This window comes from Suricata suricatta, chromosome 6 (genome assembly GCF_006229205.1).
Source record: "Suricata suricatta isolate VVHF042 chromosome 6, meerkat_22Aug2017_6uvM2_HiC, whole genome shotgun sequence".
Classification (NCBI taxonomy): Eukaryota; Metazoa; Chordata; class Mammalia; order Carnivora; family Herpestidae; genus Suricata; species Suricata suricatta.
Window position 1 is genome coordinate 57,407,022 of NC_043705.1, and position 27,487 is coordinate 57,434,508.

Genomic DNA, 27,487 nt, shown 5'->3' on the forward strand with positions numbered 1-27,487 from the left:
CAGGCGCCCCTTTACCATCTTTTAAAAATTTTTATTTTACGTGTTACTAGAAGCCATAGTTGAGATTTGAGTATTTTGTTTTTAGGGGATGTTTTCTCTCTCTGCAAATGTCCTTTCTTTTTTTGTCCTGTACTATAGCTAATGAATCAAAATATGCTTTATGAAGAGAAATTATTTTAAATTGTGCATCTAATTATCTAAGAAACTAAAATGTTTCACTGAGTTAATTTTGTCGGGAGAGAAAGCGATGACAAATATGTTTGCTTAGAAATCTAGATGATAATTGAGTAGCACCAAGGAAGGCATAAATCAGTGTCAACATCTTTTGAACATTAAATGATATAAATTGAATGAATAAATAAGATAGTTTTGGGGGGGTTCATTGTTAACTTTTTATATGTTACATGGCTGTTGGAACCTTGATAGGAATAGGTTAGGTATCAGTCAGATTTTACATATCAAAGTCTCATCCCTAGGTCAGTAACTTGCCAAATGAAACATAACTGTGACAGGAGTAGGGGAGCAAACAGAGAACAGAGTGCATTGTCATCGCCTGCCTGTCACTCAGCATCAACCTTCTCTTCTCAAAGGTCCAATCCTAATAATAAGATCAACAGTGGTAATAATCACCACATCCACAGAACAGTTCCTAACACTGGGTACTAATGACATTGGCCCTGGGTACCTTGCTAAGCACTCTCTTATCCTGCCAACAGTACCTGTGAGGTGGATACTGTCACTACTCCCACTTTATAAACGAAGGAAGTGATGTTTGGAGAATATCAGTTGTATTTGCCCCGAGTCACACAGGACAAGTAAGTGGCAGGCAGAGTTAGAACCTTGGGCCACTTACTTGACTGGGAACGTGTGGCATCCCCTCTTGTGCTCAGTGACTTCTTGATAAAGAAGCTGAGATTATCCGCAAGCCCAGAGAAGGAGCATGTGGTATTTCTTCACCTCTGGGGCCTCTGTGAATCTACAGTTAGATCACGAAGCACTCTTCTTGGATTGCCTCCTGAAATAATGCATTGCTATTTTTTGTAATTCTTTATAGTTTTCTTCTTTTCACTGAGATACTGTAGCCATACAGAAAAGTATAAAACATAAAGAATATGATCCTCATCAGTGTATCCAGCTTTGTCAGGACTTACATGCTTTTGATCGTTTTTTTTTTTTTTAAATAAGCATTTTCATTTAGTGTAATTTAAAGAAAACTTTCTGCTTATGAAATGGAAACTCTAAACTTTGACTGTGTCATATGGATATAATTTAAAATGCATTTTAGAGCTCCCTGAACAAAGTCCTATGAACTCCAAGTACTTTATTTACAACAGAGATCTTTGGAATCAATAGAATTCAGGACCGTAATTAAAGAATGTTCTCTGTTTACAGCTATTTACTTTCAAAGTTCATCAGAGAATAATAAATAACTACTTTAATTTTCTGAAGTGATGGTATTAGTGGTTTCTTAGTAACCTTGATTTCCTATTTATGTTTCTTCCCCTCTTTTAGCACAAAAGCTGTGAGCCGCTTTCACTCTCCTTTTATTGTAGAAAATTACAGACATCTGAATCAGCTCCGGGAGCAGCTAGTCCTTGACTGCAGTGCTGAATGGCTTGATTTTCTAGAGTGAGTTTACAATGAAAAATATAATCTGACTTTTTGCTATGAGAAATAAACCAGAAAATTTTTCCATCAAAAAGAAAAGTAGAGATTACTGCTTGTGACCTGCCATAAAATAGTTGAGTACATGTGTTCTCTGATTTTACTTTTAATCCATTGAAATGTAAGCTCATCCTAGTCCTTAATGAGAGACCTAATATGCTTTATTGTTACTATGCCTACGTTTAGTTGCTAAGGATGTTTGGTGGGGACACTTTTTGAAATTCCACGCTGGACATCACTTCCCTTTCTTATAAAAAGGCTTAGTATTTTCAGAGTTGGACAAGTATGGGTTAGTTCTGTTTTCATTATCTCCATTTAATTTTGTTTTCTTATTTTATATCCTATGTATTTCCTGACTTTTTATTTAAAAAAATTTTAAATCTGGGAAAGTTGAAATGAACACTGATACTCTCTTCACCTACATTTATCAAATGTTAACATTTTGCCACATTTGTTTTATATCTCTCATATCCTTTTTTTTGAACCATTTGAAAGTACATTGTAGACATTATAACACTTCACCCCCCTCCCCAAATACTTAATTAAACATGCATCTAAAACTAAGGACATTCTGGGGGCGCCTAGGTGGCTCAGTCCATTAAGCCGTTCAACTTTGGCTCAGGTCATGATCTCACGATCTGTGGGTTCGGGCCCCACATCGGGCTCTGTGCTGACAGCTCAGAGCCTGGAGCCTGCTGCAGATTCTGTGCCTCCCTCTCTCTCTGCCCCTCCTGTGCTTGCACTCTCTCTCTCTCTCAAAAAACATTAAAAAAATTTTTCTTGACAAAAAAATAAAACTAAGGACATTCTACTCTAATCTTAATGCCATTATGACATCTAAAATATTGATATTAATTTAAGGAATATTGAGTTTCTTTAATTCTGTACCCCCCACCCCCATTTTTAAATGAAAGCTCAAATCAACTTTCACATGTTGCATTTTGTTACTATGTTTCTCTTATAGTTGAATCTAGTATAATCTGCCACATTTTTTGTTTTTTATGAGATTTTCTTTTGAAGAGCCTTTGCCATTGCCTCAAAGAATGTTTCATATCTGGATTTATTAGTAGCCATCTGTTCATATGGACAGGGTTAAGTCCATGGTATGCTGATAAATACGTGGTAAACACCCAGCTCTCTGAAAGAATAGTAGTGTTTGTGGTGCTTGCTGATTTCTGTAGTGTAAACACTCCCACCGGGGCTGATTTCAAGCTGCTGCTATCCTGGAGTTGGGAAAAGAGGCATACCATTGACCTTCATGAGTCCACAGCTATGAGCCACTCATCTAAGCACTTTATTATTCCTCAGACAATATCTTTGAGTGAGATATTATCACCTCCAGTTTACAAATGAATCAGTTGAGATACAGAAAGCAGGAGTAAGTGGCCTACGTTGGTTGGAGCCAAGATTCAATGCAGGATGTCTGGTGGAGGTTATGCCTTTACCTTCAGTTTGTAGAGACGGCCTGTGGTGAATCCATAGGCCTCACTCTAAACAGACATCTCTCTGGTAGTCTTTCTCTTTAAAACCTTCAACAGTAAATATTCAGTGAGGTTCTCCAGGGAGCTAAGTAAGCAGTCTGACAAGTGAAAAAAAGATACTACTTGACAGTTTTTAAAAGGTAGATGTTTGCCTGAGGAGTCTTGAATTATAGCGTCAGAAAGACATCTACTTTACCGTCCTGAATTTCCTCAGATTATCTTGACTCGTCGTCATGGAACCAGGGATAGAAACTTAGTGGTGTACTCATTTCCTTTTCCACTTCACTTTCAATGTCCCGTTTTAAGGGTTTTCAGGGCCTTTGAGTCTCTAGTTCTCCTGGTTTTCCCCTTAGAAGTATCGCTGAGACATGAAAATTAGACTTCTTCCAGGCTTCAGGGACCACATTCTAGGGTTCTGCAATTTGGTGAGGTGGTACATATTCGCTCTATTCATAGTATACACAATTTCACAGATCAGGTTTATGTTCTCACTGTTAATATTCTAGACTAAAGGAAGTTCAGATCTCCCAGGCCAAACACTTTGGCATTACCTTTGATTCCATCTTCCTTTTTGTCCCTTTATTTGTTATCAAGTTCCTGTTTGTCTTCTTTGCCTTTGAAATGTCTCTTTGCTTTGTCCCTTCCCTTGTTCCTTTCTAGCACCCCACCATTTCTGCATATCATTCTTACTGTTGCCTGGGCCCTCCTACCAAATTAACTCTGGAGAATTCTACTTATCATACCCCCACTTTGCTATGAGTAAGCTGACATTAAATACAACATCATAGAAGAATATGATAGTCGTGTCGCATTGCTAAGTGAAAAAAGGATGCAAAACAGTAACGTGTAAATTCACTTACATTCACAGCATACAAACCTTTTATCTTAAAAGATTGAATATATATATGCCATTATTATATTATCAATATGATTATTGGCCATTTATATATCTTGGAGAAATATCTTCATATATATCCTTAAATATTAACTGATTATTTCTGCAAGGTGAGGTTACTGGATATTTCAATTTATGTTGCAAAGACACGATATCAAAAGTATCTTAAATGTACTTAACACTACTTTCAAAATAAGAAAAATACATTAATGCTCTTATCTAAAAAAAGAATATTGGTTGAATTTTAGCTACAGCTTTTGCAGCTAGAGCCCTCACTTGAGAACATTGTTAAGCATGGTATTTATTAAGGTGCCAGATGGTGTGAGTATGATGTCATTTTAAAAATGATTAACCTCAGTGAACCTAACCTCAGAGTATTAAACACCAGCAATACACGTGTATATCTCTTACTCAGATACTAACCGTTATGCATTAGTCACACTAATTTTGATCAAAATATTGCAAGAAATCAAAGCTGAAAGAAACTTCTTCCAAAAGTAAATGGAAACTTCTCTCAAAAAAATGTGTCTGTTCTTCTGTATTCTAGAAGATGGGCTGTGGATGTTAAATAATCTCGATTACAGATTTTTCAAAAATTAAGTTATGTTTCCTATAAAGTAGTTAAACATTTTAGAAATAAATTTGTAAATAAAAAATAAAATACTTTCTTTTTGTTAACTTCAGATGGCATTGGGCAAAGTCTGATGGTAAACTGTCATAACAGCTTTAGACACCACGTGTCTAAATCTTTTTCCTATAGATCTCACAATATCTTTTGACCAGAGATTAATGGCTTCATTCTTTTTTTTTTTAATGTTTTATTTATTTTTGAGAGAGAGAGAGAGAGAGAGAGAGAGAGAGAGACAGCATGAGCAGGGGAGGGGCAGAAAGAGAGGGAGACAAAGAATGTGAAACAGGCTCCGGGCTCTGAGCTGTCAGCACAGAGCCCAATGTGGGGCTCGAACCCACAAACCGTGAGGCCATGACCTGGGCCGAAGCCAGATGCTTAACCGACTGAGCCACCCAGGTGCCCCCATGGCTTCATTCTAGGTTGGTTGGTGGCTTAGTGATAAAGTTTCATGTTATGATGTAATCCCAGTCTATCAGATTTGTTATTTGAGTTCCCCATTTTTTAGCTTGTCATTTTTCTAGTATGGATAATCTCTTTGAAATTTGCTACACTTGCAAATGGACAAAGATCAAGAAGTCAAACAAGACTTTGTAAGAGTTACAATGGTGATATTAAAGGTGTATGACACTTTTTTATTCACCTGTCTTATTTATATAATTGACATGAGAAAGAACATTATTGGCTATATCAGAATAATTCCCTTATCTCTCTCTGCCTTTTCTTTCTTTTTTTTCTTTTTCTTTTAACTGAAATAGTACTCACTGAGAGCTGTGTCATTCATTTCAATTTCAGAAACTAGAATATTATCAGGGACAGTTACCCTCCCCAACCAAAGTCTCCTAGATAGAAGCAAATTAAATTAGGGTCTTGGTGGCCTGGACAAGACCTGAGAAGGAGGGAGTATGAAAAAAATGACTGGTATTTAATGCCAAAGATACTTTGATATTCACATCGAGAGAGGCAAGATCAGAAACATCAAATATGGCTGCTCTCTGGCAAACAGAGTGTGCCAGGATAGGACGACAAGTTGGGTCAGTGATTAGAACAGAGACAGAAGAGGACGCAGCTCAAGAGATAGACCAGTGGTTAGATCTGAAATTGAAGTTAGACCAGGAATGACAAGGCATGGTCACCAAGCAGTCACTTGGGAATGTTATGTCCATGTTACATGTGAAGATGTGACTCATCTTCAAAACTGAGTCATTTTTTTTAAGTTTATTTATTTATTTTGAGAAAGACATAGACAGTGTTAGTGGGAGAGGGGCAGAAAGTGAAGGAGAGAAATTCCCAAGCATGGAGTGCAGAGCCCGATGCCGGGCTCAAACTCATGAACATGAGATCATGACCTGAGCTTTTAAGGGGAAAACAGAACATTATCTTTCTGATGTGAGGGTCCGTTCTCCTTTGTGCTTGGGATTTTGCACAGACTCTTAACACTGTTAGTGGAATTCTTGCTTGTTTTAATGAACATTAATTCAGTGAGAAATAGGTAAATTATATTTATTATACTCTTTTCAGACAAGGAGGTATAAAATATACTGTAAATGTATTTTTCAGTTCATAAAGTTAACACAAAAGTGAAACTGGATACTTAAAATGTTACTTCTATTTGGGAAAGTCATTTACATAGAATACCTTTGTAATACTACTAGAAAAATCATATTACAGATTCTAAAAAAATCAGTATAGTGATAATATAGGAATAAGTGGTCACATAGTAACTTAATCTCAATATCCTTTTCAAACTAGGAAGTACTCTGAAACTTTTATATTTAAGAAGCAGACAGATTAAATCTCAAAGTTTCTGAAACACATAGTACAACAGAGAAATCTTTTTTAAGAGAAGCATTCAGCATAATACTCTCATTTTGGGAGGAGTCTTCTTTGAAAGATAGTAAAGTATACCTGTGATAGTAGATAATGGAATAATCTACTATTTAAGTAAAAAAAAAAATAGAAGGAAAGTACTTGCATATCCTATATTTTTTGAATAAATTTTTCAATAAAAATCTTTTAAGTTTTTAATCAGGTATTTAATTGGCCAAAGATTTAAGGCAATGATCATTATCTTTTTAAAAATAAACCTAAAATTTAATTTATATATGCATTGTAATAAGATAACTGAAGATCACTGAAAAAAAAGTGCTTTTTCTGTTTGCCTTTAATTAAATTTATTATGTCTACTGTATACCAAAGCTATGGGCTCTATGTTAGGGCTTGATAACGATAGGCAAATCAGGCAACATGGACACTGCCATTGAGAAGCTCCCAATTCAGTGTGAGAGAAAGATACTGAAACTGTTAATCCTAGTTTGAATGATGCTGTCAAGGAGAAGCATAAAGGGAGGCTGACCATCTGAGTAGTTCATGTTATTTAAGCTGAATGAAAATGACAGCTACATTTGTGTTAATTATATCTAAGTTGACTTGTCATGGTCAAATGAAATGTGTAATATGGTGTTAATAGTAGAAATCTTTTTATAGAAGCTCTTTTAAATATATGTAGTTCTATCCAAATCAAACAAAAGAAGCCTCAGTAGTAAGTTATTATATTAAACTGAAAAGTATTTCAGTGTAATTTCCATGTTTCTTAGGTATTCCTGGTTATTTTGTTTCGGCTCATGTTAGCTAATAAAGTGATTACTTTTTCTACAGCTTTTATAGTCTAAGCAATTACCGTGCTCACCTTTGTGTTGTTGTTGCTTCTGTAGGGATTTCAGTGAACATTATCACTCCTTGTGTAAAGCAGTACATCACCTAGCAACTGTTGACTGCATTTTCTCCCTGGCCAAGGTCGCTAAGCAAGGAAATTACTGCAGGTAATGTATTTTTTAACACCCTTCCCCCTCCTTTTCAGTACTTTAGATCAGAAGGCCTTATTTCATTAGTTTTAGTATTTTTATTATAAACTATTAAAATATGCAAATGTTTTGGACTCTTTGTAAATCTGAATGTCAACACATACAGCTTGATTTGAAATTAGCACACTCCTTTCTTACTTGCTCTGTCATTTAGTACAGTGAAACCAGATGTAACTCCAGAAGTGAATGTTATATATTTTTAAGTTTATGTGGGGGGCATTAAAAAAAATTTTTTTTAAGTTTATTCATTTTTGAGAGACAGAAGCAGAGCATGAGTGCGGGGAGGGGCAGAGAGAGAGGGAGACACAGAATCTGAAGCAGGCTCCAGGCTCTGAGCTGTAAGCACAGAGCTGGACACAGGTCTTGAACCCACAGACTGTAAAATCATGACCTGAGCTGAAGTCGGATCCTTAACTGACTGAGCCACCCAGGCGCCCCAGTGACATTTTTTTAAAGGCATAATCCTTTCATTTGTTAGCTCTGACTTGAACACTTTGCAATATGTTTCACTTTATAATTATAAATACCATCTAAGTCAGATACGGCTGGGACTCAGTGCATGATCCACTTCGAGGTAGTGCTCTCTATTGCTCTCAAATTGTTCTTCTTTAAGTTTAAAACCTTAAGCTTGAGCCAAATCTTTGGCTCAGTGCTCTGCCCTCCAGGCCAACTGGGGTGGGGATCTTACCTTCCAAACGTACTGTAGTTTTGCTGGGCAAAGATTAGGCCCCCAGAGCTCTAGGTCCTGTTGCCCCTTTGGGGGCCCCGTGCCTGGGCCCCGCCCCTGAGCCCCCCCCCCCCCCCCGAGGGAATATCTTTGTCATGATATTCTCATGCCTGCTACTGCTCTGTGCCTGGCGCTCTCCTGTGGTTCCCCCAGGCTGGAATTTCATGCAGGTGGCTCTCTGGGTCTGGATGACATTGCCCTGTTGAGGAATCTGTGGGCTCTCTGTTTTATAGAAGCACTAGCCCACTCATGAGGGCTCTGTGTTTACGAACCAATCACTTTCCAAAGGCTTCACCTCCTAATACCATCACGTTAGGTTTCATATGAATTTTGGGGAGGACACATATTCAGTCTGTAGTACAAAGCCTATGTTTTCATATCCTTGAGGAAATTTAAGGGAATATTTTTTAGTGAGGACTAAAAGGAAAACATAGACATAATACTGCCTATCAGTGCTTGCAGCATACAGAGTTCATTATGTTTGAGTAGATATGTTTTGCTGTTCATACATCTTTCATATCTTGGTTTCTTTCTAGTTTATGCAAAGTATCTTTTTATTGAGCTTCTAAATATTCTTTTTATCTACTGTAATACCCATAGTGGATGTTAAAACAGTGTTTCTTATAAAGGATTTATTTATTTATTTATGGGAGAAGGATTGCAGGAATTGGCTATGCCAGTTTTACATTAAAAACGTTATTTGTGGGGCACCTGGGTGGCTCAGTCAGTTAAGCGTCTGACTTCAGCCCAGGTCATGATCTCACACTTTGTGAGTTCAAGCCCTGCATCAGGCTCTCTGCTGACGGCTCAGAACCTGGAGCCTTCTTCGGATTCTGTGTCTCCCTCTCTCTCTGCCCCTCCCCTGCTTGCACTCTGTCTCTCTGTCTCCCAAAAATAAACATTAAAATTTAAAAAAATAATAATAAAAGTATACTTTGCTATTTTGTTTCATTTTGGTTTGCTGTACCTTTATGTGTGGAGTGGTCTACATAATAGTTTTTTGCACAGTAGTTTTGTTTAAAATAGGCTCTTTGCCTTTTCTTTATTGCCCAATTTCTTCTCACATCAGAGGGCTTCAAAAATTTTATCCAATTTATCTTCCATAAAAGTGAGATCTGTAAATTTACTGTAGTTGAATCTAGTACTAGGAGAATAAGAATCTACTCTCCATTGACTTGATTTCTTTCTTATGTACTGTGATCTTAGTAGAACTTCTTTCTTGATGCACAAAGTTTGTGAAGCTAACTTTTCCTAAAGGATTCTTTTTGTGAATTAAGTAGAGGATAGGCTACAACCTATGCACTTAGTGTGTGTTCAGGCAAAGCTCTTCCCACTGAAAAATACTTGTACCTGGTTTTCTCTTCTTATACTTCCTCAAGTGGTCTTTTGCCTTTGCTATTGCTGATGCTGCAGCTAGTGAGACCAGAAGAAACTTGTCTATGGGTATGTGGTTTATCTTATACCAAATTTAAATTTTTGCATCTGTGTGTGTGTATATATCTATTTGTAAACTTAAACATTATATATTATACATCATATGTAACTTTTTTCTTTTATTTAGTTTTTATTATGTTTATTTATTTTGAGAGAGAGCATGCATGCATATCGTGGGCGAAGGCTAAGAGAGTGAGAGAGAAAGAATCCTAAGCAGGCTCCACACTGTCAGCACAGAGCCCCATGCGGGGCTCAGCCCTACTAACTGTGAGATATCACCTGAACCAAAACTAAGAGTCAGACGCTTAACCGACTGAGCCACCCTGGCACCCCAGAAATGCTTTATTGAGATGTAGGTTTAGCAAAATCTCTGAGGAGTAAAAATACATCCCTTATTATGTTACTATTAGACTCTGATTAATTTGTAGACTCATTAGAGATCTAACAAACATTTTAAGTATATCCTATATATACAGATATATAGGAATACTATATACTAGATTTTTCATTTAGGGACCTCTCCCTTTTTTGGCATCTTCCAGCACATATATCAAGAGACCTCTTGATTTGCATAAGTAAAATTTGAACTCTTTTTTCAGGCATATCTTTCAGAGTGTAGACTTTGGATCAGACAGACATCATTTTGAATACTTGCTTGTTTTTTTAACAGCTGACCTTAAGTAACTTACTTAACTTCTCTGATACTCAGTTTCTGCATTGACATAATGCTTACCTCTCAAGAGATGTGCAGATTAAGTGAGATAAATCTATGTTAAATTTCTAAGCAGGATCAGACAGATAAATACTTAGTAAATAGCAGATAATAGTTTTCAAAGATACTTATTTTAAAAAGCAGAAGGATTAAGTATTTTAAAAAGTATTTGCTTTTAATAAAAATATGAGGATTTTTAGTATCTTTCATACCCATGTAATTTATTTTTTAAAGATCATTTTTAGCTCTCTATTTTACCTGTCTCTTTAAACATGGTAAGCACCGTTATCTTGAAATAATGTGTCTGGTAATTCAAATATCTGGAGTCCTTATGGGTTTCTCTTGCCTGTTGTTTTTGTTCATTTTCATTCTTATATCTTTCTGATGCCTGGTTGTTTTGATTACATTATAGGCATTATATTTGCAGAATCATTATAGAAAAAATTTGATGTTATATTTCCTCTGAAAGAGATTTGCTTCTATTAGACACCTCAAGACACTGAAAATACTCTGTCATTACTTAATCCAAATAATCTGTGATTTTTACCTGGGCTTGAGATCACTCAGAGATTCAAAAACTGCCATTGTTGCTTCCAGTGTATTTCTTATGCCTGGTGTGCAGCCCATTGGTGTCTTGGTCCAGGGCCAGGGTGTCCCTAGTGTCACCCTCAGCTCTTTCCTCAGGAGTCAACACACTCCCTGGGTCTCTGTCCATCCCAGGTCTTGGCTTAGTAATTCCTTGCTGTCTTGTTAGTTATCAGGTAACATCAAATAGCTGTTTTCTGTACTTTATCTTTAAAAAAATTTTTTTAATGTTTATTTATTTTTGAGAGAGAGACAGAGTGTGTGCAGGGGAGAGGCAGAGAAAGAGGGAGACACCGAATCTGAAGCAGGCTCCAGGCTCTGAGCTGTCAGCACAGAGCCTGACATGGGACTCGAACTCAGAAACCACGAGATCATGACCTGAGCCAAAGTCAGATACTTAACCCAACTGAGCTACCCAGGTGCCCCTTCTATTCTTCATCTAACTTTTCTATTTGTCCTCAGTAGGATTGTTCCAAACGACATATTCAATCCGGAAGATAAGCTCAGGAAATATTTCATATGCTGAAACACTTTCCAAACTGGATACTATATATTTTGTATTAAGAAAAATCCACTGGGGCCCCTGGGTAGCTCAGTCGGTTAAGGGTCCAACTTTGGTTCAGGTCATGATCTCACATTTCTTGAGTTTGAAGCCTGTGTCGGGCTCTGTGCTGACAGTGTGGAGTCTGGAGCCTGCTTCAGATTCTGTGTCTCCTTCTTTCTCTCTGCCATTTGCCCGCTCACACACTCTCTCTCAAAAGTAGATAAATATTTTTTTAAAATAGTTTTTAAAAAAATTTCTGAAAGAAAACTCCACCTGAATATTTTTAAATGAAAAAATCATGTCATAAACTTTAAGTAATATAACCAACTTCTCTCTTTCTTTCGCAGAAATAAAATTGAGTGTAAAGAGCCACCAAATAGGAAACTTTAATCTAAAATGCATTGTATGCCAGTATTTAAGTATCTGAAGTTTATGCTTTCTTCTCTTTTAGATTTCCAGCTTGCTTAAAGATGTTAGTGTCTTTGAACTATTGCTGTTAGTTCAGATTGATTATTGGCTTTGTAATCATGAGCCTTTCTTTCTAAACAATCTTAGGATATTTTATTCACTATAGCCTTACCTTGAGGCAAAAGTTCTTATTCTAAGCCTTTCTATTCAATTTGTATTCTGGATATTCCCTGAGGCATTTAAAGGAGAAAGATGCAGTTTCAGAAGTATAAAATAAATATGTTCAGGTTTAATGTTTCATTTTTTCCAGGCAGCATCCAGATTTCCTCAGTTCTTCTTAAATGCCATGTCATCAACATGGTTTACATTTCCTTCTTGCTCTAACCATCCTAATCTAGGGTATCACCTCATCTCTCCAAGTTATCATTTGCTTCTCATTCTACCAGGAAGTGTTTTATCATTATATAATTTTGATAGTTACAGAGTAAGTCAGTGTAGATTTTAGAGCAGAACAAATCACTCAGAATTTTATTCTAAAGTGAAAACCTTCCTCAGAAATCATATCAGTGCCAGAAATAATGATATATTGATTTCACTTGGCAGAGCGCCTAGGATTTTATTTTAAAACCGATATCACTAACAGATGCTTTCATTCTTTTAAAATTTTTTAAATGTTTTTTATTTATTTTTGAGAGACAGAGAGATAGCATGGGCAGGGGAGGGTCAGAGAAAGAGGGAGGAACAGAATCTGAAGCAGTCTCTGGGCTCTGAGCTAGCTGTCCTCACAAAGCCCAACGCAGGGCTCGAACCCACAGACCATGAGATCATGACCTGAGCTGAAGCCGGACGCTCAACCGACTGAGCCACCCAGGCGCCCCATCATTTTTTAAGTAGTAAATTTATAATGCGCCTAGGTAAAAGTCCTATCTTTAGAATTACACTTTGAAATTCAAAAGAAATGTCCTTTTCCTGTTATTTTAAATGTCTCTTTCCAAAGGATAATTTTAAATGGTTTACTCAGAAGATCCTATAGTTACTTTTTTTTGAGAAATGTGAGGGTACATACTTGGGGTTTTGTTAGCCAGATATACTTAAGGAAAAGGATTTATGTATTTAGGAAAGTAATATTTCTTAGTATTATGAGCAAGTTCAGAAATGTGTTTATATGTTAAAGTTCTGAGTCAAAGAACTTAATAATGAATGAATGCAAGTTAACACAGTATGAGGATACTGTTCACCCAAAATATTATCAGAAATTAGAAAATTTGGTAATACCCCTTTAGGTGAAGTTGTGAAAAAACAAGCCAACTTTTATATCCTGTTGGTGGGAAGATAAACTGATACAGATATTTCTTTTTTTTTTTTTTAATGTTTACTTATTTGAAAGAGAGAAAGTGCACACATGTGTGCGCAAATGAGCACGCAAGGGAAGGGAAGAGAGAGGGAAAAAGAATCCTAAGCAGGCTCTGTGCTGTCAGCACAGTGCCCAATGAGGGGCTTGATCTCAAGAGCCACAAGATCATGACCTGAGCTGAAATCAAGAGTCAGCTTAACTGACTGAGCCACGCAGGCATTTGATACAGAAAATTCTATATGTTCAAATAAAAAATATGCATATCCTATGACTTAGAAAGCATACTTTAGCAATTTGCTCTAGCTTAGACAAACACTTGTCCATATGCAATGGGTGTGTGTGTGTGTATATGGTATGTATATTTATATGTATGTATATGTGTGTGTGTTGTTTATAACTGAAAATATAGACACAGTCTAAAATGTTTCACAACAGAGAACAGCTAACACAGCTATGCAGCGTCTTCAAAAGAATGCTAACGATATGGCAAGAAATGATCCTAAATCTTCAGTATATCATATGATCAGGATCCATTGGATCTAATTTCAGTTTTTGAGTTTCTTAAAGGTCTTTCAAAGAACGAAGAGAAAATCCATGCTTTTTGAAAAGGAAGAATAAAAAGCTCATTCTGTCTTGTATTTACCCTATGGGTCCTTTGGACCCTTTTATAAATCTGAGATGTATTTTGGGATCTTAAATGATTTAATTTTTTCTATATCTGGAACATCTTGCTATTTCATCATCCCAGGAATCACTTAATTATTGTTTATTGATTATTTCCACTGAAAGTCTGAGAAAACTAGAGAATGATAATGCACAGGTGAGATAGAACTCACTATCACACCATCCTTCAGTGTTCTACTTGTGTTGCCGGAAGTGCCGCCTCATCCTTCAGGAAGTTTCAGAAGACTAGAGATACCACCATTGCAGTCGGCTTCTGACTTTCATTGAACATAGTTGAGAACTCAGAATTTTTTTTCACCCATAATAGCAAAGAGGAAAAAAGTGACAGAAGACATTTCACAATTACTAGGTTAATCAAAAGATGAATGTGAAGAGAAAGATAGTGCTCTAGATACTAATGATGATAATGAAATTTCTTGTACAAACACAGTCTCAGATTATGAGTATTCAGATGACAGTATCCTGGATGAATTTTCCCAAACTCAAGAATCATTGCACAGATATATTTTTCTAAGGACAAAGTGAAATGTGTTCTTTTCCAGTTAGTTACTCCATAGGTAGCACACATCATGCAATATTTGGTGACAAGAAACTGAACCATCCTGTTTTGCTAAAAGGACAGGTAGTGGTTTCTTTTGTCTTTTATGATGTTTGTGGCCTAAAGTTTACTTGGTGCTGTTTATAGCTGGACAGGTGTTAAAGGAAGAAGATTGAAAGGAAATAGATGATGTGAAATAAAAATACCAATGTGATTAATTATTCTGATTTGATATTTATCTAAATATAAAACTGAAAATATGTTACATTTGTGGAGCAAAAAAGATGGCTGGCGTCTCTTCAACAAAATTAAAAGCTTTAAAAGATTGCAAAAAATTCAAGTAGTGCATTTTTGTCTATGCAAGTTGGAGAAGAACCAAAAATAATGATAAGGCAGAACATTTTAGAAATGTACTGAAATCAAGAATTCGTATTTATGAATGACTGTTGTCCTGGGTGCATGTATGATGGTTGGTGACAATTAATTACATTGAGAGGGTGTGTTGTCTATTCCAAGTATATATGCCTTTATAAGCAGGAAAATGTGGAATAAAAATTTGAGATTTGCTCTGTTTAAGTTCTTAATAAAATTTGTCATGAGGTCCTGTTTTGTTTTGTTTTATTTTTACTACCCCCATCCTGCTCCTTTTGCAAATGATTTGTAAAATGACTTGAAAGTATTAAAAAAAATAGGAGTCCATTGGTAAATGATGAAACCTATTTTTTTAGTGTATATTGAGTGTTAAGGGAGAAAATGTAGTTGTAGAAAGATACATTACAGTATGATCCTAACTTCTGTTTTTTAAAGAAACCACAAACCAGTGCAGTGAGTGTATAAAAACCTAAAAGCAGAGAAGAGAATTGGGAAGGATAGATACACATTGACTCAGTGGTAATCTCTGGGAAGGAAAATGAGAGTAGGGCAGTGCTCATGGAGGCTTTGATAAATAGGTGAAGTAATAGATAAAAACAGAGAAATGTAAAAGTTTAAAAAACAAGACCAGCAAGGCAAAAATATGAGTTTAATATCAAAAAAAGTGAAAGATACCAAAGACCCTAGAAGATGTTTCAGTTAAACAGAATATAAAAAATTTAGGTCTCCCACATCCAACACAATATAATTTCTATTAATGTAATAATTAAATCTGGAAATAATTTTCAGTGATAGCCTTTATTATGCTTATTACTGAAAATGATTTAAATAGCATTAATCTGAACTGTAATTTTTAGTAATGAAAATATTGGTCTTAAAGAATAGTAGAAAAATAAAAAACAAAAACCTTGTAAAGTGGACTTCAGCAGTAGAGCTACCGTAGGACTCTGCTAAAGTTTGTACTTCACTATTAGAATAATTGTCCTCCCAATTCTCATAGTTAAAATTTAACTTTAGGGGTGCCTGAGTGGCTCAGTCGGTTAAGTGTCCGGCTTCGACTCAGGTCATGATCTCACAGCTCGTGGGTTCAAGCCCCACACTGGGCTCTGTGCGGACAGCCAGCTCAGAGCCTGGAAGGCTCCAGATTCTGTGTCTCCCTCTCTCTCTGACCCTCCCCTGCTTGTGCTGTCTCTGTGTCTCAAAAATAAATAAAAAACAAAAAAAAATTTAGAAAAATAAAATAAAATTTAACTTAGTCAAAGCCTTAGTCTGGATGTGTGTTCTTAAAGTCTATTTTGTAAGCTAGAACTTAGAGATTTTTTTAAAAGGCAGTTTTCATGCCTAGTAAATTGAAACACGCTTCCTTTTGCAGACCAACGCTACAAGAAGAAAGGAAGATCATGATTAAAAATGGCCGGCACCCTGTGATTGACGTGTTGCTGGGAGAACAGGATCAATATGTTCCCAACAGTACGAATTTATCAGTAAGTACCATGTGATGCCAGTAAATAAGTAAAAGATGATAACACAGATCCAAACTTTAAATACAAACTAAGTATTTTTCTAATTTACCCAGATTTTAACTGGTTTTCAGCATTATGTGTAGTAATCTTGGGCTCTAGTTTATATTCATTACCATGTATGAAATTTGTGTCATTTTCAATGAAAGACTATCCTTAAGTGGAAAGATTTAGCAATAAAGGGTTAATCTTAAGTAATATCTGAGGTAACTCCTAAAAATATTTTCCATTTATGAATGCCCAAATTCTCTAATAAAGTGCAATCATACCATTGTTTTGCAAAGTCCTATTAGTGTTTATCATTGTATGCTTTGACCTGTGTTTCACCATTTTAAAATGTTCTGTGAAAGAATTAGAGATATTTCAGCTCATTTCAGTGATGAGAACTTTTGTCATATGGGCTGGTATTCTCTCACAGATCATTAATGATTCTAAAGATTTATTCATTTAACACATACTTACTGCATTCCTGTTTAGCTTCAGGTAGTGAAGCACGTATTAGGACAGAGAATGGTGAGTAAGACAGAGATGCACATTGCCCTAAGTGAGCTTGTGATCAAGCCAGAAGGTTGTCCTGCTATTATCATAGGTGATCTAGGAAGCCAGTCTGTCCCAGGAGCATGTAACAGGTCAGCCTAACTTACTGTAGGGGGAACATTGAGGAAGGTTTCCGGGGATGAGATACTAACTGAAGAGGGAGTCAGTTTAGTCTAGGAAAATAGAGAGGAGGACACCAGGTCAAGGAACTAACATGGCAGAGGCCAGGAGTGAAGCAGGGCAGGGTGAATTCAGGGAAGTGAAAGATGTTGAGTAATGTGGAGCATAGAGTGTGAAGAAAGGAGGGTTCAGAAATAAGGAAGAGGCCAATTTGCTTCCATGCCATATTAGGAAATTTTGAATTTTTTCCTAAAGGATTGAGAAGACTAGCAAGAGAGTGACTGAAACTACGGAAAAAAGCAAACTTGTGGGACGGAGGGTGTGCACGTGTGCCTATGCCTCTGTGTGTGTGTGTGTGTGTGTGTGTGTGTGTGTGTGTGTTACAGAGTTATACTGTCAAAGATAAAGCCATACTTTAATTAAAGTGGTAAGGGTAGATTTTATTCAGTAATGTGATTGCAGTAGGGAAAGAGGCCAGTGTGGACTGAATTCAACTTCAGTTTGTACAGAGGTGACTGTGTGTTTTCAAGGGAGAGTGAGGGACTAGGAGAGAGGAATAGGAGCAAGAAATGGGGCAAGTAGTGGAGGGATGTCCTGCAGATTCAAGGCAGTAGAAATTAGAAAAAGCAGGAAGGGGATTGGTTAATGTGAAACCTATCTGAATTTCTAACTGGCAGCTGGAGCGTATGCCCTCCTGCAGGGAGTGGAAAGAAAGGGAGAGTTGTCTTCTTGAATGTTTTCATTCCAAAGAGGTGACTTACCTTGAGAAGACATTTCTAGGTGGTAGAAGATTTACACCTCGAAGGGGCAGAGAATGGATTTCTACCTGTAAGCTTCGTGAAGTAATTGCTCTCAGAGGAGCTTCGGAGGCCTGTCATGAGCTTTTGTCTGGAAGAAGCAGTAAATTCTCCTGGCAGTCTTGTACTTTTTCAGATAAGAACTTTAAGGGGATTCAGGTCATCCTAAGAACATGGCCTTGAGAGTGGCGAGAAACTATGCCAGTGTTCATTCTGGTATCTAGTGGGCTGAGTAAACAGAACCATTTGTGCTGACAGTGTGTGGTTTTTAGAGGCCAGGATTGAAGCCTAGTGGAGAAAAGGGCCCAGGAGGAGCCTGACTACAGTTTGGTGGTCAGCATCGAGGGAAATAATCGGGTGATGAGATCAGAGACTTTGTAGAGAAGAGTTCAGTGAGAGAGGTTGTATCAGGGAATGAAATGCCTGACTTTAAGATTTCAGAGATGGTGCTCTTCTGAGAGATAGCAAGCCCTGGGTTTGGCCCTGGAAGGTCGGTAGCAGAAGTGGAGGTTGTTGGAGATGAGATCATGGAACAGTTTGGGAAAAAGTCACCCATGTGAATGTTGAAATCCTTTAAGAGAACAGCAGCATTTGTAGGGAAAGCTAAAGGTTATCCAGGTGCTAGAGCTTCCAAGGGATGGGGACAGGTGACGGGCAAGTTTGTAGATGCCCGCAGAGAGGACAAGCAGAGTTGGTAAAGTTCTAGAGAAACTCATAAGAACACAAAAGGGAGAATCTCTGAACTCTGAGATGTGTGGTAGGATGTGGCAGAAAGCGCAGCCTCCAAAGTGAACAACAGCCAAGTTTCAGTTTAAGCCTGTTGGAAGGAAGTATTAAGCAAGAAGGTTAGAACCACAGAAGGGCTTGGGAATTTTTCAGAGTTCCCTGGGAAAATTGGAATGTAGTGGAGCAGTTAGAAATTAGGTCAAAGAAAGGAAGCCCAGAACAGCTAGGGAGTTGGGAATATAGCAGGGTATTCCCTCTTGTGCTGTGAGCAAGGGTGACAGAGATGTGCACATGGTGAATTTGGCTGCCCCAACATGTGCTAAGTGAAAGGAAGTGCTTTGAGTTACGTTAGGCTTAATAATACGTTTTGATCCAACACACACACTCGTTGGTATTGTATCATCTGATCTACAAAGTCTGTAAACTTTGGGAATTTGTAAATTACTTAAATTATCAAGCCAAATTAATATGTACTGATGCTTTATTGACTTTTAAAAGAAGATTGATCATAAGAATTTCTTTTTCAGTTCCCATAATACCAGGTGGGGGTATAGCTTTTCTTAAGAAAGTAATATAGTTGTAACATTTAATACCTTGGTTTATATTTTACTTATAAATCACTTAAACATTATTTCCTGTTACTGTCCCATCCTCCAGCACGCCAGCCAACTGCAACTCATCCCAAGTATGTTATCCTCACTCAACATTGATTTTTTTTTTAGTTTTTTTTTTCCTTTTTCATTCTTTTTTTTTCTCTTTCACATTTTTTAAAAAAATGTATTATACTGTTTAATAAAGCAAGATTTGAGAAAATAAAGTAGCCTATTGCCTGTTACAAGAATGTCTTAAAGGAACATTAAACTTTTATGTTTAAATTTTTACAGAATACATGGAGTGATTTTTTTTTTCCCAGTAGGCACTGTAGAATATTCCAGAATATTCATTTCTTTTACATATGCTTTTTCTAACTTGAGTGGGAGTCAATATAGAACTGTTGCTATGGTGAAGTGCATTCTATTTTGCAGGGTATAAATTTATTTATAGGGACAGTGTTGAAAAAGAACTTACTATGTAAAACTCAATTTAAAATAATTTATAGGTGTTAATTATAAAATATAGCCTGAAAATAATTTCCTGAAAGTCAAATGACATTGTTACTTTTGATAATCATGTAATTTTAAGAAATGGTCTTTTGTACATGTGATTATAAGTATATTTTCCTGGATTCTGTCTTAGGTGAACTTATTATAGTTCTTCTGAACAAGCCAACTTTCTGCCTACTTCTCTCCCAGTTTTAAGAGTACTCTTTTTTTTTTTTTTTGCATTTTATTATCTTGCATTTATTTATGAATTTTTATTAGCATTATTTTGTGAATATTTTGTTCTGAGCGATTTTGACACACTTTGTGTCAGTATCGTGCATGATGTCAGGCTTACAAAGAAGAGAGACAGAATACCTCGCTAATGTGGTGGGAGACATACCCAATTACATTAACACTAATAGAATGCTTAACAAGCCGCGAGGGAACTAACAGACTACCTGGTAGAAAAATTGGCACCAAACTTGAACAGGCATTTCAAAGTAGATGATATCCAAATGGTCACTCAACAGACTAACATTTTCTTGACCTGCTGTATATTATTTTATACAATGCAAAAAGATAGCAAAAATTAAATAGAACTGTGACTTTGAGGTGTTTGGGGGAACATTGGGTGAAGATCCTAATGTGAAGGTGAATAAGAAGACCAGGGGAGAGGTCTGAGCTGGAGTTACGGATTTCAGGATGATCATGATGTATGTGCAGGAGTCTAGAGTCTGGGTCTGTTTGGGAAATTATATAAAAATGTAAGGAAGGCTGATGAAAAAGCCCTCTCAGGCACTAACACTGAAGGAGTAGTTTCACTAAAAGCAGGTTTAAGTGAGAACTTTCTAAGAATCTTGTAAACATATTTCCCCTACCTTACTTTCAGAATTTAGAGTTATGGTTTAGTCACACTTGCCCCAGTGGTAACCAGATGCTACTGTATATGCCTTTTTATCCTGTGAGACCTAGTTCTGCCACATCTCCTTATTTATTTATTTATTTTGAACGTTAAAAAAAATTTTTTTTTGAGAGAGAAATTTAAAAAATGTTAAAAAAATTTCTTTTTATTTTTGAGAGACGGAGAGAGGCAGCGCAAGCAGGGGAGGGTCAGAGAGAGAGGGAGACACAGAATCTGAAGACAGGCTTCAGGCTCTGAGCTATCTGTCAGCACAGAGCCTGACACAGGGCTCGAACCCACAAACCATGAGATCATGACCTGAGCCGAAGCCGAATGCTTAACCAGCTGAGCTACCCAGGTACCCCTCTGCCACATCTTCTAGGAAACCGCAGTTTGACTTCTCCAAGCAGAATTGAAAGGCATGCTCTTTTAAATCCTCTTTTCATTTCCCTCCCCGATTACCTGCATAATCTGAATATGTTTAGACTTAGCAACGCTGGATCTCTCCATGTCCATCTTGCCCTTGCCCATCTCCAATTCATTTCTCCATTGTGCAGCCACAGGGCTTTTCCTAACCTGTCCTGTCACTCTCCCATTTAAAATCATGCTTAAAATTCCAGCCATGTAGTTCCCAAGTTACCGTGCCTCCGGAACTTGGCAGATGGCATTCCCTCTGCCTAGAATGTCATCTTTCCCCACACCATCCACTCCTGCCTCACACACACCCACAGCCCACCCCATCCCGCCCTCCAGCTCCTGCTGTTCTTGAAGTCTTGTCTTGGATGTCACTTTCTGCACTGAGCCTTTCCTAACCGCTGCTGGGTTGAGTATCTATCTCATCACTTACCCGTTACGCTCTTATTTCTCCTCATTTTGGTACATAACCAGTAAATTAGAACTGCTTTTGTGTTTGGTTCCCAGTGCACTGTAAGCTTCATGAGAACGGAATATGTTTCTCTGCTTTAGTTGTAATCCTGCTGTCAGAGTTCTGTGGCATTTTGCAGGCACCTAATCATATTTGTTAAATAAACAAGGATTAGCTACAAACCTTGAGCAGTCTCCGTATCTCACTCCAAATTTTTGCCCTTTTTTCCACAAAATGTTATTTGGGATGTTGTATGGGAATATCACAATTTGCTGAATAATTGTACCATAGAACCAGGAGGGATATTAGGGATTATTTTGTGTAACCACCTCTTCTTACTTAGGAGGAAACCAAAGCCCAGAGAGGAGTACTTGACTTGCCAAAGGTTACCCAAGTTGAGTAGTCTTGAACTATTTCCCAGAACACAAAGTATTGTTAGGGAAGCCAGTGCTTTTTAATCTTCTTCACTTTTTCACTGTTTTGAAAATGATAAGATTATGATGATAAACTGGAATGAAAGGCGAAGGAAAAGGTTGCTCGGAGCCAAAGGAGGTTGGCCCAGGGCTCTGGCCACCCCAGCCCCAGTTGCCACCTTGAGGATTAGGAGGTGGGTTTCTTAGCATACCTGTGACCCACGAGGCAGACCAAGACATAGTGTGCCAAGATATTCTGCTTGGGAAATGCCAGTGCAATCCAAGGCAGGTCAGGACTGTTTACGTATTAAACCAATGACTTGGTGATGGATTTTTGATAGCAACTGAAGTTGGAGTTTTAGTTCGTTGGTATTTTTTTGTTTTGTTTTTAATGTAAGTAGTATAAATTCCCCTTATTGGAGAGAGAAAGGGAAAATTGTGGTTCACAGTTTCTCAGTTTGTGGAAAGGAAGAAAATGAGTTGAATGTGCAAAGCAAGAAGATTCCCAGGAAGTTCTTGAACCTGTGGATCTCTGTAGCCCAAGGAAAGTCCCCATGCTACCCCAGCTGTTGTGGGTGGACTTGGATTCCCGGTGACAGTCCTTTCTCCTGAAATCAAGAAGGGGCTTTAAGTACCGCCGCCCCTAACACTGTATGGCACATAGTAGGTGCTCACATATTTGTTAAGCTTAATTTAATTCTGTGTCTGAATTAATCTCATAGATTTTGCTATAAATGTGATTCTCATATAGTATAATCATGGGATCATACTGTTACAAAAAGAAAATACAGGAAACATTAATGACACTTGAACATTTCTTTTCTTGTTACTTCTCACCCCTGGTGCCCATGTCTTCCCCACTTCTGAACCACTGAGCTAAAGAAGGATATTTTGTCTGATAACTGATTACTTTTTAATGTGTTCTGACCTGGGCTGCGTCTCAGCCCAGAATGTCCCATCCTCTCTCTTCCTGTCTGTCACCCATCTCCATTGATTGAACCAGTACTCATCTTGCCTTATCAGAGCCTTCATCATTACTCTGGCCAGAAGTAATCTCTTTTATCCTGGCATTTTCTTTGTTTTGTTTTTAAAACTTTTACCACGTACCACTTGTTGGTACACAGAAGTAGAGGGAGAGTGCCTAACAGTGATTGGAGGTATCTCTTCCGGTCCTGGCTAGCTGTTATTTTGTGATCAGCTTGGATAGACCACTGTACTCTTCATCTATAAGATGAGGGGGTTAGGTAGAGTAACAACTAGCTCTCAGTAGAGTGTAAATTGTACAGCATCCAGGCATCAGAAGGACTTGGACCCTTTCCTCAGCATCTCAGCATATAGTCTGTACTTCTTTCCAGCCTCATTATCCCCCTTTCTGTTTGTAGTTTAGCTTGGGTTAAAAGTGCAAGGATTTGGCTAAGAGCTTATCTGGAGGAGGCTTTCGCTAGGGAGTCTCTTACTCTAACCTGTTATTGATTGACATTTTCAAGGAATAAGACACTTTGAAACTGCCAAACTTTTTGAGCAGCCTGCAACTATTATAAAAATAGTTCTACCATGAATCTTTCTTGAAGATAGATGTCAATATCTGTACCTGTCAAGGAAAGAAGCCTTTTTTGTAAAAAGCAGGTAATGCCCAAGTCTTAGAAATTAACATGTGATAGTTTTGGTACTTTACCTGTTTATTTATTTATTGCTGTGCATCTCCTGACTTTAGGACTATTCTGACCATCATTTTAGTGTACACAGGGATGGACCCACGGATGCTGGCCCTGCACCAGAGCAGCCCTTCACCTGTTTAGCAGTGACAGTGACTCTCTGTCATTGAACAGTGAGACATCTGTCCAGGGATGATCTTCATTTAACATCCCGGTTCTGCTTCTTAGAAGCTGTGTGTCATTGGGCAAGGTGCTTAGAGTCTCCCGGCCCGTGTTTCCTCGCTGGAACGTGGGAACGCAGTAGTACTAGCACTGGCCTGTGAGGCTGTCGTGAGAGGTAAACGAGATGATGCACCTCAAGTCATCAGCACTGTTATCTGTGGCACTTGTTAGCTGCGGTGTTCTTATGGTACCTTAAAACCTTTTATGTTTTCGTCTCCACTTTGCTTTTCTTTTTACAGAAGACAGAATTCAATGTGGAAGTTGATTAGTTATCTCAAAATTTACTGGTTTAGATTCAATGTTTGATTCTTGATATCCAGTGCTAAGATCTTACTGACTGACGCTATCCAGACAGACATCACCGGTACCCAGGTAAAAACTTGAGAAATTGAACTCCGGCCTCCCCAGAGGCTCATCAAGGCAGTGGGTGCCATCCAATCCCCTTGGTGCAGTACTTCGTGTTTGCTTACTGTCATTCCCTCATTCACCCACCCATCCTTGGTTCCCTGGGAACTTGCTCTGGGTGTGGCATCACCCTCGATACCTGGCATAAGTCTGGGCACCACCTAGTTTGATGCATTCCTGGTAACTTCAGTAGGCTCCGGAATGGGTAAAAAAGTGTTTTGTTTTGTTTTGTTTTGTTTTTGCCAATTTTCAGCTTCTGGCTATTCTTTTGCAATGCTTCCTCATCCTGACTGGTTTTCCAGATAGATCTAAGGTGTTTTTATATCTAGGACCTTATGATGTGTGGTCATCCAAGGACATATGATCCCTGCTGAAAGACAGATGCATAAAATACATGTGTGAGATTTTTTTAAAAAATATTTATTCATTTTGGAGAGAGAACAAGCAGGGGAAGGGCAAAGAGAAAGGAACAGAAGATCTGAAGTGGGTTCCACACTGACAGACTGACAGCAGTGAGCCTGATGTGGGGCTCAAACTCATGAACCACTAGATGGTAACCACCTGAGCCAAAGTCAGAGGCTCAACCAGTTGAGCCACCCAGGTACCCCATGTGTGACATTTCTTGATCATTTCTTCACTCAGTCATCTTGGGAACTGTAGAGGACAGGGAGTTACATATCTTGACTAGTTTCTAGAGAGAATGCAAATGATTTTTTGATATGGCAGGGTGATGAATATCCCTGTGTGTAATGCCTCCCACACAATAAATTCATATATTTGACCAGTACTTATTAAGTGCCTTCTTTGTACCAGGCCTGGTTGTATTGAGTGGGAATGAAAAATATAATGTAATTCCTCTCATGGGAACTAACTTCTAGCAGTGATATTGGTAATAAGTAAACGAGATAATTAAAGAAATTTCAGAGAGGGGTAAAAGATATAAAGAAAATGAAATAGGTTGTCATGATAGAGTATGACAGGGAAGAGGAACTTAAGTAGATTGAGTGGTCAGAAAAGTCTCTCCTAGAAGTTGATGTTTGAGTTTGGACTTGAATGACAAAAAGGATCTAATCTCAAGGAAGAGTACCCCAGATGGACGGAACAGCGATCAAAAGGCCTGGGCAGGAATGAACTTGGCATTTACCAGCAGGAAGAAGAGCATAAACCCAGTCTGGGTAGTTCTAAGTGAGCATGTGGAGGGTGGGAGAAGATTGGTCCAGAGAGGCAGGCATGGCCTTTAGGCTGTGGTTGAGGAGTTGGGGCTTTCTTATCAGTGCACTGGGGAGCTGTGTGAGGCGTTTTAGCAGGAGATCAATTCTGTCTTCATTTTGAAGACTGTCACTCTGACTGCTATGTGGAGAATGGACTGTGGGCAGAGAAGCAAGAAGACCAGTCAGGATCTACTGCACTGGTCTTGCAGGATGGTGGCATTAGAGAGGGAGACAGAAGGTATTTATGCATCTCAAAATACTTCCTGATTCTTCACAGTCTGTTTTTTCCATTAGTATTTATTAGAGTGTACCCAGTATATAATTTAGCTCCTACTGGAGGTGTAAATATTAGTGCTTATTAGGAAGACAACCACTTTGTCACCTAAAAATAGTTAAGTGAGTTGAAAGCATTTCATTCCTTAAAGCCTCCAAGTTAGTTCTCATCTGAAATCTTCAAATCTTGGATAGGCCTGGAAAATCCACTTCCACCGAAGTGACCGCAAATCTGACTGCGGTCACTATGTATTATTTTCCCCCAGCACTTGGAACAAGTGAATTCCCCAGTTTCCCCTCTTCGATTCAACACAAAGCCGTATCTCCATTTCATATGCCTAAAGTTGGACATATTTGTTGTTGAGAGAATCATAGAATTTGAAGGTGAGAGATCGTTTAATTCAGCTTCCTCATTTTAGACACTAGGGAACCAAGAGCTGCAGAATTGTACTGGCCTGTCAGTACCCTGTCAGATTTTTGATTCTCATTGGATGAGAAAACAGAATCAAGCAACAAGTGCAAATCCTCTTATCTTTCAAGGCTTTGGACGGAACAGGGTGTCTACAGATAAAAGGTGTATAGGAGTGCCGGGGTGACTCAGTCAGTTAGGCATCCGACTTTAGCTCTGGTTGTGATGTCATGGTTCGTTGAGTTTGAGCCCCAGGTCTCCGCGCTGACAGTGTGGAGCCTGCTAGGGATTCTCGCTCTCCCTCTGCCCCTCCCACAGTAGCATATGCTCTCTCTCTCAAAATAAATAAATAAGAACCTTAAAAAATTAATTTAAAAGTCTTTTTAAAAAAATAAAAGGTGTGTATTTTTATTTTTCTTACAGCTTTCCTAAATTATTAAAAGAAAAAAAATTTTTTTTTTTTGCCTCTGCACTTCCATCAGCCCCCTTCATTGCTTGTCGAGTTCGGTAATTCCACTTTAGACAGCTCCAGCAAAAATGCCTTCACAGTTCAGGACCTCATCATAGTACATGTAACCCGTCTGGGGGTCATTCCCCTTGTGTTACAGTCTTTTATCTTCTGGTTTATGTTTTTCTTCTACTTTTCTATTTTTATGTAAATATGCTGGAGGTCCAAATAACAAAATGTCATTTGGAAGTTATATAAAATTTCCCTGAATATATAAATGGGTTTATAAAGAGTTATTTGATGGCTCACAATGATAATTCATGAAATAAATAATTAAGTCTTAAGATAATTCATTTAAATAATTTTTAGCTATTCAAACAAATGAAAAAGTGTAGAAAACAGTATAATAGACATTTACCTTTCACTCAACTATCATAGAGAATGATCTTTTGTAATATGAACCTGAGATTTAAAGTAAATAAAATGTTACAGATACACCTAAGGTTATACATAATTGCTACCCCCTTTCCTCCCCCTTCAACCTCCTTCTCTTGTTGGTAACCATTATCCTGATGTTATTTATTATCCTATGCATGGTTTTTATTCTTTTATATATATGTGTTTTAACTATATATAATTTTGTGTGTTTTTAAAATGTACATAAATATGGCACATTGAACCTATCCTATTGTATGCTATTTGTAAATGATTCTTTTAATGATTGTACAGAATAGATCTGTTTATTTTCCTAATGTTTCCATTTTTTGTCTACCATGAATACAGACAGTACTAGAGTGAGCAGTCTTACAAATATCTTTTTGAGTACTTGTGTATTTTTCTAAGATGGATTACTAAAAGAGGAATTGCTGGGTCACGTAGACCAGTATACGCAATCTTTACCTTTGTAAGCATTTCCAAATTGTTCTCCATATCCTTGCAAACATGCTGCATAAATAGACTTTTAAGCCTTTTGATGATCTGATGAATGTGAAACCTGTTTTTTAAAAAATAC

The 27,487-nt window shown here is 37.7% G+C and overlaps 1 protein-coding gene across 4 annotated transcripts in view; it reads left to right on the forward strand.

The window, feature by feature from the left end:
- Nucleotides 1–27,487, forward strand: part of MSH3 (mutS homolog 3) — a 176,271-nt gene that overhangs the window by 109,499 nt on the left and 39,285 nt on the right. For all 4 annotated transcript variants that reach the window (XM_029942517.1, XM_029942518.1, XM_029942520.1 and 1 more), the window contains 3 exons: nucleotides 1,513–1,629; nucleotides 7,384–7,491; nucleotides 16,264–16,375. In XM_029942517.1, coding sequence (XP_029798377.1) covers nucleotides 1,513–1,629; nucleotides 7,384–7,491; nucleotides 16,264–16,375 — 337 coding nt within the window. The remainder of the gene's footprint in view (nucleotides 1–1,512; nucleotides 1,630–7,383; nucleotides 7,492–16,263; nucleotides 16,376–27,487) is intronic.